Source organism: Bubalus bubalis, chromosome 10 (assembly GCF_019923935.1).
Source record: "Bubalus bubalis isolate 160015118507 breed Murrah chromosome 10, NDDB_SH_1, whole genome shotgun sequence".
Classification (NCBI taxonomy): Eukaryota; Metazoa; Chordata; class Mammalia; order Artiodactyla; family Bovidae; genus Bubalus; species Bubalus bubalis.
The window spans coordinates 81,161,588-81,179,972 of record NC_059166.1 but is presented as its reverse complement, the minus strand read 5'-3'; the positions used below and the strand labels follow the sequence as shown (position 1 = coordinate 81,179,972).

Below are 18,385 nucleotides of genomic sequence, written 5' to 3'. Positions count from 1 at the left end.
TTTGAGAAAAAAAGGTATGAAATAGTTGTCAAGCAAGTAAGGTTATGAAAGCAATGTAATGGATTAGAAGAGCATTTGAGGTTGGTGTTTCTCAATTTAAAGTGCAGTCGATCAGCTTGGTTGTGTAAGTTTTCTCCACCAATGTTCTGTTGCTTGGGTTCAAGCATAATTGAGCTCAACCAGGATTGGGATTTTGCCAGGTAAGTGTTAACAGGGGGAATAAGAAAGACACTTCACTCCATGGCCCTGAGTTAGGTTTGGCTATAAGAAGGAAAACAGTCTCCATGAGAGTGAGGAGTAGTGGTTCTGAGTTAGAACTCTAAAGCCAGATTGCTTGCATGTAAATCCCTGGCTCTGGCAGTTAACTGTATCATGTGTATTTCTATGCCTCAATTTATCTCTTAATTGGACAGTAATAATAGTAAGAAGCACCTATACTTCAAAAGATCAGATATGGTTAAATGAATGAAAATATGCCTGCCATTTAGTGAAGCACAGGGGTGGCAGCCGAGAGGAGCTACCCCACGTCCAAGGTAAGGAGCAGTGGCTGCGCTTTGCTGGAGCAGCCGTGAAGAGATACCTCAGTCCAAGGTAAGAGAAACCCAAGTAAGATGATAGGCACTGAGAGAGGGCATCAGAGGGCAGGCACACTGAAACCACAATCACAGACAACAGGCCAATCTGATCACACGGACCACAGCCTTGTCTAACTCAGTGAAACTAAGCCATGCCGTGTGGGGCCATCCAAGACGGGCGGGTCATGGTGGAGAGGTCTGACAGAATGTGGTCCACTGGGGAAGGGAATAGCAAACCACTTCAGTATTCTTGCCTTGAGAACCCCATGAACAGTATGAAAAGGCAAAAAGACAGGACACGGAAAGATGAATTCCCCAGGTCGCTAGGAGCCCTATATGCGACTAGAGATCAGTGAAGAAATAACTCCAGAAAGAATGAAGGAATGAAGCCAAAGCAAAAACAACACCCATTTGTGGATGTGACTGGTGAAAGAAGCAGGGTTCTATCCTGTAAAGAGCAATATTGCATAGGAACCTGGAATGTTAGGGCAAATTGAAAGTGGTAAGAGGTAAGAAGAGATGGCAAGAGTGAACATCAACATTCTAGGAATCAGTGAACTAAGACAGACTGGAATGGGTGAATTTAACTCAGATGACCATTATATCTACTACTATGGGCAGGAATCCCTTAGAAGAAATGGAGTAGCCATCATAGTCAACAAAAGAGTCCAAAATGCAGTACTTGGATGTGATCTCAAAAAAGACAGAATGATCTCTGTTCGTTTCCAAGGTAAACCATTCATTATCACAGTAATCCAAGTCTATGCCCCGACCAGTAACACTGAAGAAGCTGAAGTTGAATAGTTCTATGAAGACCTACAAGACCTTCTAGAACTAACACCCAAAAAAGATGTCCTTTTCATTATAGGGGACTGGAACGCAAAAGTAGGAAGTCAAGAAACACCTGGAGTAACAGGAAAATTTGGCCTTGGAGTACAGAATGAAGCAGGGCAAAGACTAATAGAGTTTTACCAAGAGAATGCACTGGTCATAGCAAACACCCTCTTCCAACAACACAAGAGAAAACTCTACACACGGACATCACCAGATGGTCAACACCGAAATTAGATTGATTATATTCTTTGCAGCCAAAGATGCAGAAGCTCTATACAGTTAGCAAAAACAAGACCAGGAGCTGACTGTGGCTCAGATCATGAACTCCTTATTGCCAAATTCAGACTTAAATTGAAGAAAGTGGAGAAAACCACTAGACCATTCAGGTATAACCTAAATCAGTTTCCTTATGACTATACAGTGGAAGTGAGAAATAGATTTAAGGGACTAGATCTGATAGACAGAGTACCTGATGAACTATGGACAGAGGTTCATGACATTGTACAGGAGATAAGAATAAAGACCATCCGCAAGAAAAAGAAATGCAAAAAAGCAAAATGGCTGTCTGAGGAGGCCTTACAAATAGCTGTGAAAGAAGGGAAGCAAAAAACAAAGGAGAAAAGGAAAGATATAAGCATCTGAATGCAGAGTTCCAAAGAATAGCAAGGAGAGATAAGAAAGCCTTCCTCAGCGATCAATGCAAAGAAATAGAGGAAAACAATAGAATGGGAAAGCCTAGAGATCTCTTCAAGAAAATTAGAGATACCAAGGGAACATTTCATGCAAAGATGGGCTCAATAAAGGACAGAAATGGTAGGAACCTAACAGAAGCAGAAGATATTAAGAAGAGGTGGCAAGAATACACAGAAGAACTGTACAAAAAAGATCTTCATGACCCAGATAATCACTATAGTGTGATCACTCACCTAGAGCCAGACAACCTGGAATGTGAAGTCAAGTGGACCTTAGGAAGCATCGCTACAAACAAAGCTAGTGGAGGTGATGGAATTCCAGTTGAGCTATTTCAAATCCTGAAAGATATGCTATGAAAGTGCTGCACTCAATATGCCAGCAAATTTGGAAAACTCAGCAGTGGCCACAGGACTGGAAAAGGGCAGTTTTCATTCCGATCCCAAAGAAAGGCAATGACAAAGAATGCTCAAACTACCACACAATTGCACTCATCTCACATGCTAGTTAAGTAATGCTGAAAATTCTCCAAGCCAGGCTTCAGCAGTATGTGAACCGAGAACTTCCAGGTGTTCAAGCTGGTTTTAGAAAAGCCAGAGGAACCAGAGATCAAATTGCCAGCATCCGCTGGATCATCGAAAAAGCAAGAGAGTTCCAGAAAAACATCTATTTCTGCTTTATTGACTATGCCAAAGCCTTTGACCATGTGCATCCCAATAAAGTGTGGAAAGTTCTGAAAAAGATGTGAATACCAGACCACCTGACCTGCCTCTTGAGAAACCTGTATACAGGCCAGGAAGCAACAGTTAGAACTGGACATGGAACAACAGACTGGTTCCAAATAGGAAAAGGAGTACATCAAGGCTGTATATTGTCACCCTGAATATTTAACTTATATGCAGAGTACATCATGAGAAACGCTGGGCTGGAAGAAACACAAACTGGAATCAAGATTGCCGGGAGAAATATCAATAACCTCAGATATGCAGATGACACCACCCTTATGGCAGAAAGTGAAGAAGAACTAAAGAGCCTCTTGATGAAGGTGAAAGAGGAAAGTGAAAAAGTTGGCTTAAAGCTCAACATTCAGAAAACTAGGATCATGGCATCCAGTCCCATCACTTCATGGCAAATAGATGGGGGAAACAGTGGCTGACTTTATTTTTCTGTATTCCAAAATCACTGCAGACGGGATTGCAGCCATGAAATTAAAAGATGCTTACTCCTTGGAAGGAATGTTATGACCAACCTAGACAGCATATGAAAAAGGAGAGACATTATTTCATCAACAAAGGTCCATCTAGTCAAGGCTATGGTTTTTCCTGTGGTCATGTATGGATGTGAGAGTTGGACTGTGAAGAAAGCTGAGCACAGAAGAATTGATGCTTTTGAACTGTGATGTTGGAGAAGACTCTTGAAAGTCCCTTGGACTGCAGAGATCCAGCCAGTCCATCCTAAAGGAGATCAGTCCTGGGTGTTCATTGGAAGGACTGATGCTGAAGCTGAAACTCCAGTATTTTGGCCACCTCATGCGAAGAGCTGACTCATTTGAAAAGATCCTGATGCTCAGAAAGGTTGAGGGCAGGAGGAAAAGGGACAGCAGAGGTTGAGATGGTTGGATGGCATCACCGGCTAATGGACATGGGTTTGGGTGGACTCCGGGAGTTGGTGATGGACAAGGAGGCCTGGTGTGCTGCGGTTCATGGGCTTGTAAGAATCGGACACAAATGAGCGACTGAGCTGCTTAGAAGGTATTTTCTTTAGAATATAATTAAGACCAGAAGGTGGCAGGGACTGCAGAGATTGTTGATTATGTGTTTGGAGTTTCAGAATATGTGCTATTTGAAGTTTTGTGATCAGGTCAGACTGGGAGAAATACAGGGCATCAGGACTGTAGTGGGTAATCTTAACCTATTTGTGAAATACCTAGTAGATCTTTTTTTCTCTCCATATTGTTAGCCCTCCAGGGACATTTACCAATTTTCTGGAGTAACTGGCTTTATAAATTGATTAAATAAATGATTTGCAAAAGATCATTTGCTGAAACTGTCAACGTCAAAATTTGGAACTTTTGATCAGAATGAAATAAACTTGTCAATAATTGCCACAGTCATCTGTTAGATGGTAACAGTTACTAATGATAATTTTTTGTTTCCTCAAAAAAGTTTGGAAAGATTATCTTCATAACATTTTTAGGTGTTTTTTCTTTCATAATAGACAGTTATGTTGTTGATATTATGCATTGCATGATGCTTTAAATGATATATTCATATACATCCTTGGGATGTGGTAACACACAGTCCCCAGGTTCAGTTCAGTTAAGCTATTCAGTCGTGTCCAACTCTTTGTGACCCCGTGAACTTCATCACGCCAGGCCTTCCTGTCCACTAACTCCCGGAGCCTACCCAAACTCATGTCCATTCAGTCGGAGATGCCATCCAGCCATCTCATCCTCTGTTGTCCCCTTCTCCTCCTGCCCTCAATCTTTCCCAGCATCACGGCCTTTTCAAATGAGTCAGCTCTTCGCATCAGGTGGCCAAAGGTATATCTTTACAATTGGTTAATACTGAATTGTTCTTGCTCACTTCAGCCTGCTCTTCTCTTTCATGCCAAACGAAGGAGGGAAGGGGAAGCTCAGCTAGTAATAAGCAAACCAGCTGACTGAAGTATCTTGGTGCAGTTACTCTGAAATTATGTCTAGTCATTTTTTATAAGCATTTAAGCAAAACTTTTCTTAAATTCAGATGCTCTGTTGAAATGTTTGATTTATTCCTTAGATTTTACCTTTTTACACTGTGAAGTGTGAAAACATAAACCTTACCACCTGATCATTTTCAAGGGTGTAATTTGCCTAGAGAAACTTATATCTTTATTTTTTAAACAACTACTTTGTTTCATTTTTATGTTTGAGTGACAAAACACTATACTAAACATGTTTTATGACATTTTGGCCTCAACTTAGCTTGAGATATAAGTTTGAAAGAGTTACACCTGAATTGTCAAGTAGACTATAGATCAAGTCAGAAAAGCTGCTTGTTAACAGCACCTGAGAGATTATAAATGCTATTTTGACTTATCTGTATCACTTTAAGAAAAAAACAAGTTACAGTTTTTACTTGTGTTTATTTTTACATTTTCTAGTTTCCTAGTTATATTAGTTTGTTATTGTATCTATTGAGATAAAATGGATTTTTTTAAAAAAATTTCAAACCAAAAGCTTATTTGATAGAGGTGATGGATATGTTTAGTTTCTTGTTTAGAGTGATGGAGATGTTCTGTATCTTAATTATGGTAAGAAATCTTGATTGTCATGATGGTTTTATGGGTGTATGCATTCATCACAACTCATCTAATAGGTGTGAGAAATATGTGTAGTTTAATAAAATAGTAAAAAAAGAAAAAACAAAGCATGTTTGACCATGATAGTTTTAATATGTATTCATGAGATAATTGGTAATAATTTCCCATTTTCCTTCCTGTAACTTCAGAGCCATATCTGATGCTTAATTATAGTTTATTAATCCTTATAATTAGCATACTTTCTTCCTAGTATTATGTTTAGTTTTTTATTGGTAATAATTTTGTTTTTAGAGCATTTTCTATGCCAGGTACTCTGATAACTTTTGTTGTTGTTGTTATTCAGTCACTCAGTCATGTCTGACTCTTTGAGATACCATGGACTGCAGCACACCAGGCTTCCCTGTCCTTCACCATCTCCCAGAGGCTGCTCGAAGTCATGTCCATCACATTGGTGATGCCATCCAACCATCTTATCTTCTGTCGTCCGCTTCTCCTCCTGCCTTCAATATTTCCCAGCATCAGGCTCTTTTCTAATGAGTCAGCTCTTTGCATCAGGTGGCCAAAATATTGAAGCTTCAACTTCAGCATCAGTTCTTCCAATGAATATTCAGGATTGATTTCCTTTAGGATTGACTGGTTTGATCTGTTTGTAGTGTAAGGGACTTGCAAGATCCTTCTCCCACACCACAGTTCAAAAGCATCAGTTCTTCGGTGCTCAGCCTTCTTTATAGTCCAACTCTCATATCCATACATGACTACTGGAAAAACCGTAGCTTTGACTCAGTTCAGTTCAGTTCAGTCACTTAGTTGTGTCCAACTCTTTGCAGCCTCATGAACCACAGCACACCAGGCCTCCGTGTCCATCACCAACTCCCAGAGTTCACCCAAACCCATTTCCATTGAGTCAGTGATGCCATCCAGTCATCTCATCCTTTGTCATCTCCTTCTCCTCCTGCCCTCAATCTCTCCAGTAGCTTATTGGGCACCTACCGACCTGGGGAGTTCATCTTTCAGTGTCCTGTCTTTTTGCTTTTTCATTGCTGTTCATGGGGTTCTCAAGGCAAGAATACTGAAGTGGTTTGCCATTCCCTTCTCCAGTGGACCACATTCTGTCAGACCTCTCCACCGTGACCCGCCCATCTTGGGTGGCCCCACACGGCATGGCTTAGTTTCATTGAGTGAGACAAGGCTGTGGTCCATGTGATCAGATTGGCTAGTTGTCTGTGATTGTGGTTTCAGTCTGTCTGCCCTCTGATGCCCCCTCTCAGTGCCTACCATCTTACTTGGGTTTCTCTTACCTTGGACATGGAGTATCTCTTCAGGGCTTCTGCCCCTGACCTCGGACGTGGGGTAGCTCTTCACTGTACTTCCGTGCAGTCTAGCTTTAACTGGATGGACCTTTGTTGGCAAAGTAATGTCTCTGCTTTTTAATATGCTGTCTAGGTTGGTCATAGCTTTTCTTCCAAGGAGCAAGCGTCTTTTAATTTCATGGCTGCAGTTACAGTCTGCAGTGACTTTGGAGCCCCCCAAAATAAAATCTCTTCACTGTTTCCATTGTTTCCCCATCTATTTGCCATGAAGTGATGGGACCAGGTTCCATGATCTTAGTTTTCTGAATGTTGAGTTTTAAGCCAGCTTTTGCACTTTTCCTCTTTCGCCTTCGTCAAGAGGCTTTTTATTTTCAGTTCCTTTTCACTTCCTGCCATTAGGGTGGTGTCATCTGCTTATCTAAAGTTACTGATATTTCTCCCTTCAATCTTAATCCAGCTTGTGCTTCATCCAGCCCGGTATTTTGCATGATGTACTTTGCATATAAGTTAAATAAGCAGGGTGACAATATTCAGCTTTTATGTATTCCTTTCCCAATTTGGAACCAATCCGTTGTTCCATGTCTGGTTCTTAACTGTTGCTTCTTGACCTGCATACAGGTTTCTCAGGAGGCAGGTAAGGTGGTCTGGTATTCCCATCTCTTAAGAGTTTTCCACAATTTTGTTATGATCCACACAATCAAAGGATTTACCATAGACAATGAAGCAGAAGTAGACGTTTTTGTGGAATCCGCTTACTTTTTCTATGATCCAGTGGATGTTGACAGTTTGATCTCTTGGTTCCTCTGCTCTTTCTAACTCCAGCTTGAACATCTGGAAGTTCTTGGTTCACGTACAGTTCAAGCCTAGCTTGGAGAATTTTGAGCATTACTTTACTAGCATGTGAAATGAGTACAGTTGTGCAGTAGTTTTGAGCATTCTTTGGCATTGCCTTTCTTTGGGATTGGAATGAAAACTGACCTTTTGCAGTCCTGCGGCCACTGCTGAGTTTTCCAAATTTGCTGGTATACTGAGTGCAGCACTTTCACAGCATTATCTTTTAGGATTTGAAATAACACAGCTGGTTTTCCATCACTTCTGTTAGGTCCATACCGTTCTGTCCTTTATTGTGCCCATCTGTGCATGAAATATTCCCTTGGTATCTCTTATTTTCTTGAAGAGATCTCTCGTTTTCCCCACTCTGTTGTTTCTGTTTCTTTGCATTGTTCACTTAGGAAGGCTTTCTTATCTCTCCCTGCTATTCTCTGGAATTTTGCATTCAGATGGGTATATCTTTCCTTTTCTTCTTTGCCTTTCACTTCTCTTCTTTTCTCAGCTATTTGTAAGGCCTCCAGACAATCATTTTGCCTTTTTGCACTTCTTTTTCTTAGGGATGGTTTTGATCACCGCCTCCTGTACAGCGTTATAAACCTCCATCCATAGTTCTTCCGGCACTCTATCAGATCTGATCCCTTGAATCTATTTGTCACTTCCACTGTATAATTGTAAGGGATTTGATTTAGGTCATACCTGAATGGCCTAGTGGTTTCCTCTACAGTCTTCAATTTAAGTCTGAATTTGGCAATAAGGAGTTCACGAACTGAGCCACAGTTAGCTCCCAGTTATATTTTTCCTGACTATTTAGTGCTTTGCTATCTTCATCTTTCAGTATTGACCATCTGGTAATGTCCATATGTAGAGTTGTCTTTTGTGTTGTTGGAAGAGGATGTTTGCTATGACCAGTGTGTTCTCTTTGCAAAACTCTGTTAGCCTTTGCCCTGCCTCATTTTGTACTCCAAGGCCAAATTTGCCTGTTATTCCAGGTAACTTGCTACTTTTGCATTCCAGTCTCCTATAATGAAAAGGACATCTTTTTTGGTGTTAGTTCTAGAAGGTCTTGTAGGTCTTCATAGAACTGTTCATCTTCATAGAACCATTCAACTGATAACTTTAATATGTTCTTTTTAAAATTTTGACACTGACTGAGGTAGATATTATCTCCTGTTACAGCGGAAGAAACAAGTTTGGGACATCTGGCACAAATTCATACTGCTAAGTAAGTGTTAGAACTAGGATTTGGGTTCCCAACTGTATTGACTTTAACCCAGTGCTTGGAGTCCCTGCGCTCTCCTGCCTGTCTTTCCATGGGCTGGATTTTCTACAAATTACTGTTTTGTTATTGAATGTATTTTTTGCCACATGCCACAACCCTTTTGGAGAAATGGCAGCATATAAAGTTTCCTCAGTGCAATATGGGAATATGTTGCATTTGCATTATAACCTAAGTCAGTGGTGTTCCGAGTGTGATTTGTGGGCCATTCATAAATTATTTAAGGAAACATAAGATAAGCATAGAGAAAAAAGTAAACATTTGAAAACATTTGTAGCAATGTGATCATATACATGATTTTACATCTTAGAAAAGCATCAGTCAGCTGTGGGTTGAAGGAGAAAACTGGTTCTTTACTGCAGATAGTTTGAAAATTACTCATCTAAGCTTCTTCAAAATAAAATATGGCGGGGGGGGGGGGGTGCCCAAGTACTGGAATTTGCATTTATTGTATATTTGATGGAAAACTCAAAAGTTGTTCATCATCCCTTGACCTCTCTTCTGATACATAATGAATAATTTCATTTGCATTCAAATTATTGAGGAGGTATAACCAACTCTGACCACCTTTTCATATGAAAGAAAATAGTATAGTTCACTGCTGATGAAACTTCTACAGAGTGTTCTGTCTCAGTTTTCAACTATTTTCATAAGATTTTGCTCTTGATGTTTTATCTAGTATTATATGTGTCCTGTGCAATATGCAGTCTTTTTAATCATGTTTAAAATATTTAGAACCTTTTTAGCTAAATAAATAAAAATCCAATTTGCTAACCTGACTCAACTTTTTTAGCTGTGAGCCTGTAACACAAGAACTTAGCCGGTCATTATTGGTTAGTTTTTGTTTTGTTTTTAATACCAAATAAGACATATATATCTGAAGGATATGTCAATTGAAGTAACATTACTTCACAATTACACTAATACCCCAGTTACAGATAACTCATTTTATTGTCAGAAGTTACTGTTAAATTGATTTTTAGGTTACTCTTCCCCCAGGTACAAATATTGTGTACCTTCAAATTGATATGTTATATCTTATACTGGAAATACTAAGGGAAAAAAATGTTCTTTTCAGAGAAATTTATGCATTTGCTTTATTCTTTCTCCTAGTAGTGCTTTCTTAGATTTAATGATTAGAATTTATAGTGATTTTGTACTATTTTTATACACCTTCAGAAAATCCAGTCAAGTTGATTTTTCCTTAAATTTAATTGGTTTTGCAGTTCTTTCTTTCCTGAATTTTCAGAAGCAAACTTACAAACATTTTAGTTTGTGTTCTTTCTAACCTTCATTCCATAAATCATTATGTATTAATATTATCAAAGTTTATGGCTTTAAATACTAGTAAAGTAATGCTCAAAATTCTCCAAGTCAGGCTTCAGCAATATGTGAACTGTGAACTTCCTGATGTTCAAGCTGGTTTTAGAAAAGGCAGAGGAACCAGAGATCAAATTGCCAACATCCGCTGGATCATCGAAAAAGCAAGAGAGTTCCAGAAAAACATCTATTTCTGCTTTATTGACTATGCCAAAGCTTTTGACTGTGTGGATCACAATAAACTGTGGAAAATTCTGAAAGAGATGGGAATACCAGACCACCTGACCTGCCTCTTGAGAAACCTGTATGCAGGTCAGGAAGCAACAGTTAGAACTGGACATGGAACAACAGACTGGTTCCAAATAGGAAAAGGAGTACATCAAGGCTGTATATTGTCACCCTGCTCATTTAACTTATATGCAGAGTACATCATGAGAAACACTGGGCTGGAAGAAGCACAAGCTGGAATCAAGATTGCCGGGAGAAATATCAATAACCTCAGATATGCAGATGACACCACCCTTATGGCAGAAAGTGAAGAGGAACTCAAAAGCCTGTTGATGAAAGTGAAAGAGGAGAGTGAAAAAGTTGGCTTAAAGCTCAACATTCAGAAAACGAAGATCATGGCATCTGGTCCCATCACTTCATGGGAAATAGACGGGGAAACAGTGGAAACAGTGCCAGACTGTTTTTTTCTGGGCTCCAAAATCACTACAGATGGTGACTGCAGCCATGAAATTAAAAGACGCTTACTCCTTGGAAGGAAAGTTATGACCAACCTAGACAGCATATTAAAAAGCAGAGACATTACTTTGCCAACAAAGGTTCGTCTAGTCAAGGCTATGGTTTTTCCTGTGGTCATGTATGGATGTGAGATTTGGACTGTGAAGAAGGCTGAGTGCTGAAGAATTGATGCTTTTGAACTGTGATGTTGGAGAAGACTCTTGAGAGTCCCTTGGACTGCAAGGAGATCCAACCAGTCCATTCTGAAGGAGATCAGCCCTGGGATTTCTTTGGAAGGAATGATGCTAAAGCTGAAACTCCAGTACTTTGTCCACCTGATGCGAAGAGTTGTCTCATTGGAAAAGACTCTGATGCTGGGAGGGATTGGGGGCAGGAGGAGAAGGGGACGACAGAGGATGAGATGGCTGGATGGCATCACTGACTCGATGGACGTGAGTCTGAGTGAACTCCGGGAGTTGGTGATAGACAGGGAGGCCTGGCGTGCTGCGATTCATGGGGTCACGAAGAGTTGGACACGACTGAGCAACTGAACTGAACTGAATGGCTTTATATATGTTATTATGTCAGTCTTTTGTATCTGAAGCATACATCGCTGTGTGGTTGTTCATAGGTGTGGTTAAGTCTAGTTTTAAGTAAAGAAACCATAGATTAATGAAGAAAGCTCTCACAGAATTTTTAATTTATTCCCAGTCTTAACCATTATACTTAAATCACTGTATATGAGTCCAGCTTCAGTTGGATTGTAAATTATGTGCTGTGTATAAAACATAGTTCTTGTTCTCAAGGACTTCTACCATAGTAGAGGAATTACATATCCAACTCTTCTGTAAAACAGAATCAATTTTGAAATGGAAGTTAGTTGAGATCAATTTTTATTTACTTATTTAAATTTGAAAGTCGTCTTGGATTTCTCAGAGTAGTACTTCAAAATACTGCTTTATGTTTGGGTTTGCTGCTTTTGAGAGTTCAGAGCATGAAGATAGAACAATAAAATGGACTTTTTTCCCTCATAAACTTTATTTTAAGCCCCTGGGGTCAGATAACACAGTTTTAATGAGAAAAGTAGATTAATTATCTTGAAGGATTTACCTTACTTTATATTCTCCACTCCCAGCCCTCCCAATGGGGAAAGTATCCTGAGATCAGGGATATTCTGTCTAGTAAGCATGCAGACATACTGGTTGGCAGTTAATGTGCTGAAGTGAATGATTTCATATGTCAAGTGACTCTATATTTAGGTGGTAGTCTCTCCAAAGATGGGATTTAAGATCTGTCTAGTTTTGTTTTTATGGATAAAAGAAGTGAGATAGAGAATTGGAAAGTGTGTATTGCTTTGTTTTGGAGTAACCTTACATAGGAAAGTTTCGATTTAATAGGGCTTTTTTAGTTTAGTTTTTTTTAATGCAAACAGATTTTACTAATGTAGGTTATATTCTCTAGAGCAGTGATTCTTAACATTTTTGCCTGTGTGCGTGCTCAGTCACATCAGACTCTTCGCAACCCTGTGGACTGCAGCCTGCCAGGCTCCTCTGTCCATGGAATTTTCCAGGGAAGAATACTGAGGTGGGTTACCATTTCCTCCTTTTGAGGATTACTTAAAAAAAACTGTTTTTGACACTGTAATAAAAGTGCACCATTCTCCAATAAAATGTAAGATATACATTTTGCATATAATTTGAAGTAATGCACAAATCCCTAAAGCCCATTTTTATATGTATACATATATATATATATACATGTAGATCTTACATATATAGATATGTATCTTACACATATACACATAAATATAGCTATATATCTTTATTGAGATACAATTCACATATTATGCAATTCATCTATTTAGAATATATGATTCAGTGGTTTTAAGTTCATTCATAGGGTTGTGTAACTATCCTTATAAACAATTTTTTTAATTGAAGTGTAGTTGATTTACAAAGTATTAATTTATGCTGTATATAAAGAGATTCAGTTACACACATCTATAAATTTCTTTTTTATATTCTTTTCTGATAGGATTTATCATAGGATACTGAATATAGTTCCCTTTTCTCCACATTCTTTCCACCGTTTTTGTTATTTGTGGAGTTTTTAATAATGGCCGTGCTGACCAGTGTGAGATGGTACCTCATTGTAGTTTTGATTTGCATTTCTCTAAGAAGTAGTGATGTTGAGCATCTTTTCATGTGCCTATTGGCCATTTGTGTTTCTTCTTTGGAGACATGTTTTTTGGAGACATATTTAGGTCTTCTGCCTGTTTTTTGATTTGTTGTTTGCTTCTTGTTGTTGTTGAGTTGTTTGAGCTGTTTGTATATTTTGGAAATGAAGCCTTTCTCTGTTGCATCATTAGCAGATATTTTCTCCCATTCTGTAGGTTTTCTTTCTTTCTTCTTTTATTTTATACAACAAATGCTAAAGGAACTTCTCTTGGCACAAAACGCAAGATAAGGAAAGACCTACAGAAAATAAACCCAAAACCATTAAGAAAATGGTAATAGGATCATACATATTGATAGTTACCTCAAATGTAAATGGATTAAATGCACCAAGCAAAAGACATAGACTGATTGGGTAGGAAAAAAACATGTGCATGTGTGCATTCCACTTACCCTGTCACTCTACTTAACCCCCTAAATTGTATGTATTTTATATTGTTAGGTTAATCATATTTCATGTTATAGCTTGAAATTGTAATTATCTTTTATTTTTTGTCTGGCTGTTGATTGTGAAAATTGATAAACATCTTTTACTATTGTGATTATGTAACTATTATTCACTTAATACCATTGTAGCATGCTTGGTTAACAGAAAATAATAGAATTCTCTACCACTACAACTATCATTTAATAGAAAAATAAAATATGTGGTGTTTTGTGAATATTTTTCAGTTAGCATAATGTTTTCAAAGTTCATCCATGTTGTCATATGTATCAGCACTTCATTCCTTTTTATAGTTGAATAATATTCTGTTGTTTTTTATTTATTCATCCATCAGTTGGTGGACATTTGATTTGTTTCTCCTTGGCTATTATGAATAATGCTTCTTTGAACATTAATGTACAAGTTTTTGTGTGAACGTGTTTTCGTTTCTCTTGTGTATGTGTACCATACCTAGGAGTAGCATTGTTGGGTTGCATGGTAATTCTATGTTTAACCTTTTGAGAACGGCCGGACTACGTTCCAAAACAGCTGCACCAATTTACATTCCTACCAGCTGTGTACCAGGGTACCAGCTTCTCCATACCTTTGTCAGTACTTACTGTCTTTTTTATTTTAGCAATCCTAGTGTGGGTGAAATATCTCATGGTTCTGATTTGCATTTTCCTGATGGTTAATGATGTTGAGTTTATCACTTCATGTAATTATTGACCATTCATGTATCTTCTTTGGAGAAATGACTATTCAGATTCTTTACCCATTTTAAATTATTTGTCCTTTTATTATTGACTTGTAAGAGTCCTTTATTTATATGATTCAAGTGTCTCATCAGAAACATGGGAAATATATTTTTTTCCATTCTGTCAGTTGTCTTTTTACTTTGTTGATGACATATTTTGAAGCACAAAGTTATTTCCTTTTTTTTTTTTTTTAAGATGCATTGATTTATTTTATCTACAGCTGCTCTGGGTCTTTTTTGCTCTGCGAGGGCTTTCTCTAGTTGTGGGGAGCAGGAGCTACTCTTCATTGTAGCTCATGGGCTTCTCACTGCAGGGACTTCTCTTGCTGCAGAGCACAGGCGCTAGGCTCGCAGGCTTCAGTAGTTGTGGCTCACAGGCTAAGTTGTCCTGCATGCAACATTTGGGATCTTCCCAGATCAGGGATCGAACCCGTGTCCACTGCACTGGCAGGCAGACTTTTAACCACTGGACCACTAGGGGAGCCCAAGCACAAAGGTTTTTCATTTTGATGAAGTCCAGTTCATTTGTTTTCCCTTTCTTGTGGTTGTATTGCTTATTCTGCTTTTAGTATTATTCCTGAGAAATCCTAAGAAGGCCTAGAATAAATCATGAGGATTTATTCTTGTATTTTCTTCTAAGAGTTTTATAGTTCTAGCTATTAAATTTAGATGATTCATTTTGAATTGGTTTTTATGTAGGTGTGGGAAAGATTTTTTGATGTTGACTGTTTTTAAAGTCTTTATTGAATTTGTTACAATACTGCTTGTTTTATGTTTTGGTTTTTTGGCCCTGAGGCGTGTGGGAACTCAGCTCCTCAACCAAGGATAGAACCCACACCCCAGGCATTGGAAAACAAACTCATAACCACTGGACCACCTGGGAAGTCCCCACATTGATTTTTTTAATTAATTAATTTATTTATTTATTTATTGGCTGTGTTGGGTCCCCATTGCATTGCGCAGGCTTCTCACTGTGGTGGCTGCTCATGCTGTAGAGTACAGGCTCTAGGTGCGGGCTCAGTCGTTGCAGCTGGCGGGCTCTAGAGTGCAGGCTCAGTAGTTACGGCACGTGGGCTTAGATGCCCTTCGTCATGTGGGATCCTCCTTGACCAGGGATCAAACCATTGTCCCCTGAGTTGCAAGGTAGATTCTTTCCCACTGGACCACCAGGGAAGTCTTCCCACATTGATTTTAAAATTGAGCCTCAATTAAATCCTTGCTAGTACTCTGTGTTATCTATTCTACTGCTGTGTAGCTGTTACTCCCTAACTCAGTGGCCTAAAGCAGCAGAATTTCTGTAGATCATGAATTCGAGAGGCTTAGCTATGTAGTTCTGGCACACAGTCTCTTGTGAAATCAGTCAAGATGTCAGTTGGTAGTACAGTCAAATCAAGGCTTGCCTGAGGATGAAGGATCTTCTTCAGAGATGGCTCACTCACAAGGCTGTTGGCAGAAAGCCTCGGTTCCTTGCCGCAGGAACGTCTCCATAAGGCTCCTTGAAGTGTCCTTGTGCTGTTGCAGCTGGCTTTCCCCGGAGCCTGTGACCTAACAGAGAGAAAGCAGGGACGAAGCTGAAGTGCTTTTATGACCTAGTCTTGGCCATTACGCATTGTCACTTCTGCCTTATTATTTTCATTAGAACTGAGTCCCAGAATCCAGCCCAAGGGACTGGAGAATTAGGCACTGCTTTTTTAAAGTAATATCGAAGAATTTGTGGACATATTTTAAACTACCACTTATGCTTGTCAGTCTTTTCTGTTTGCTGGGTCTCCGTTGCTTTGCAAGCTTTTCTCTAGTTGTGGCGAGCGGGGCTAGCGCAGGCTTCTCATTGTGGTGGCTTCTCTTGTGGAGCGTGGGCTCTAGGACACGTGGGCTTCAGTAGTTGGGGCACCATGGGCTCAGTAGTTGTGGTTCCCAGGCTCTAGAGCACAGTTTCAATAGTTGTGGTGCACGGGCTTAATTGCTCTGAGGCATGTCACATCTTCCTGGATAAGGAATCAAACCATTGTCTCCTGCATTAGCAGGCAGAGTCTTTACCACTGAGCCATCAGGGAAGCCCGGTTTTATTAGAAGTTTTATTAGTTCCAAAAAGCTAATGTTCTTTCATACTATATGCCCATACTTTTATTGCGTAATAAAATAAGATGATCTCCAAGTCATTCATTTCTTTTTTTTTTCTATTGTTGTTGTTTTTAAAGTCCCTGATGTTTCTAATCTAACCAGTTTTATTATATTTTAGGATCAAAACAAAGAGAAAGTGTATGTGTATGAGAAGTGTTATATTGGCAAATATGACAGAGAAATAACATGATTTCTAATATGAACTAAGTGCAGGAATATTTCCTACTTCTTCATAAGCCCTAAGTGCTCACAGCCATTTCTCCAGTCCCTAGGAAGGAACACATGAGTAGTTATGTCTGAAGCTGTCTTTGAATACTTCCATGACCCTGAATGCTAGCTGCCTAGAGTGTTGATCACTTCTAACTCAAAACACATTTTAAAGTTAGCTATTAGGGAGAGGGTGGGATGATTTGGGAGAATGGCATTGAAACATGTATAATATCATATAAGAAACAAATCGCCAGTCCAGGTTCGATGCAGGATACAGGATACACGGCTGATGCACTGGGATGACCCAGAGGGATGGTACGGGGAGGGAGGTGGAAGGGGGGTTCAGGATGGGGAGCACGTGTACACCCGTGGCGGATTCATGTTGATGTATGGCAAAACCAATACAATATTGTAGAGTAATTAACCTCCAATTAAAATAAATAAATTTTTAAAATAAATAAAGTTAGCCATTAGCTCTGAACCCATTTTAATACTTTCCTTTGTAACTTTGGTTCCTCCTGCAAACTTTGTTTTTGTAGGTAATGATTTTACATGACTTTGGAATTGGTCTCTAGGAGGACGCTGTGGGAGGATGAACACAGAAGAGCTGGAGTTATTGAGTGACTCCAAATACAGGAACTATGTAGCTGCAGTTGACAAAGCACTGAAGAATTTTGAATACTCCAGTGAGTGGGCGGATTTGATATCAGCACTTGGAAAACTTAATAAGGTATGTCTGTCTTGCTCATTTCATAAGACGGGATAAAAATCAGAAATCTGCATCTGTATTTTCTGGATTTCTCTAAATCTTGAAGTAAAGAATTTAAAAACAACCTCAGAATTACTTTTTAAAAATTCTCCAATCTAGAATATTTTCCTCTTTATTTTTTAATTGGAGGATAATTGCTTTACAATGTTGTGTTGCTCCTGCCGTACAACAATGAGAATCAGTTATAATTATATATGACTCCTCCTTTCTGAGCCCTCCTCCCCACTACCTTGCCCACCCCTCTAGGTCATCACAGAGTGCCAGGCTGAATTACTTTTGATTCTGCTATTTTACTTCATTAATTGCATGCCTTTGTAGTTAGGCTTTTTGTTTTGTTTTGTTTTGTTTTTGAGACCAAAACCACAACAGTACTTGAAAAATATAGTTAATCTATTATTACGTATAAATGCAAGATTAGGAAACAAATATGCTAACCATGAAGGTTAACAAGTTTTTGTAATTGAGTATCAGATATGGTTCTGGAGTTCCTGGCAGCAAAATGAAGAGCTGCACATGGAAAGCAGTAACTGCTGTGTCCTTTCCAAATGGAATATAGCATCGAAGAAATGTTTTATATCCAGGCAGTTCTTAGTTATACTCAGTGCTTTTTACAAAAGTGACAAGCAATTGCTTAGGCCTTGGAGTGAGGCCTTGGATGATCCTTCTTGACATGTCTGGTTTTTATCCACTGTTAATACGGTGGCATCACTGTTCAACTCGTAGCTTTGGATTTTGATCCCCTTTTTTTTTTAAACTTACATCAAAATTTTCTCACTTCATACCCATAGTTTTGATATTGGAGCTTCTTTAGGTTTGTTTTTAATAGCGTGTATTGAATATGAATGCTTCTAAATATTAAGTGGACCAAGGGAACAGATAGGAAAAGTGAGCACTTCTCGTAACTATTTTAACATCATCAGTTTATCATACAAGTTATCCCGAAATACATATCAAGGACAATAGTTTTCAACTTTAATACTTACTATAGATAGTTACCCTGATAATTTAAAA

General features: G+C 38.8%; 1 protein-coding gene across 8 annotated transcripts in view; it reads left to right on the top strand.

Moving 5' to 3' along the window:
- The window catches only part of DOP1A (DOP1 leucine zipper like protein A), a 124,353-nt gene that overhangs the window by 20,914 nt on the left and 85,054 nt on the right, over nucleotides 1-18,385 (top strand). For all 8 annotated transcript variants that reach the window (XM_044924477.2, XM_044924478.2, XM_044924476.2 and 5 more), the window contains exon 2: nucleotides 17,145-17,335. In XM_044924477.2, the coding sequence (XP_044780412.2) occupies nucleotides 17,198-17,335 (138 nt within the window). In that variant the 5' untranslated portion in view covers nucleotides 17,145-17,197. The remainder of the gene's footprint in view (nucleotides 1-17,144; nucleotides 17,336-18,385) is intronic.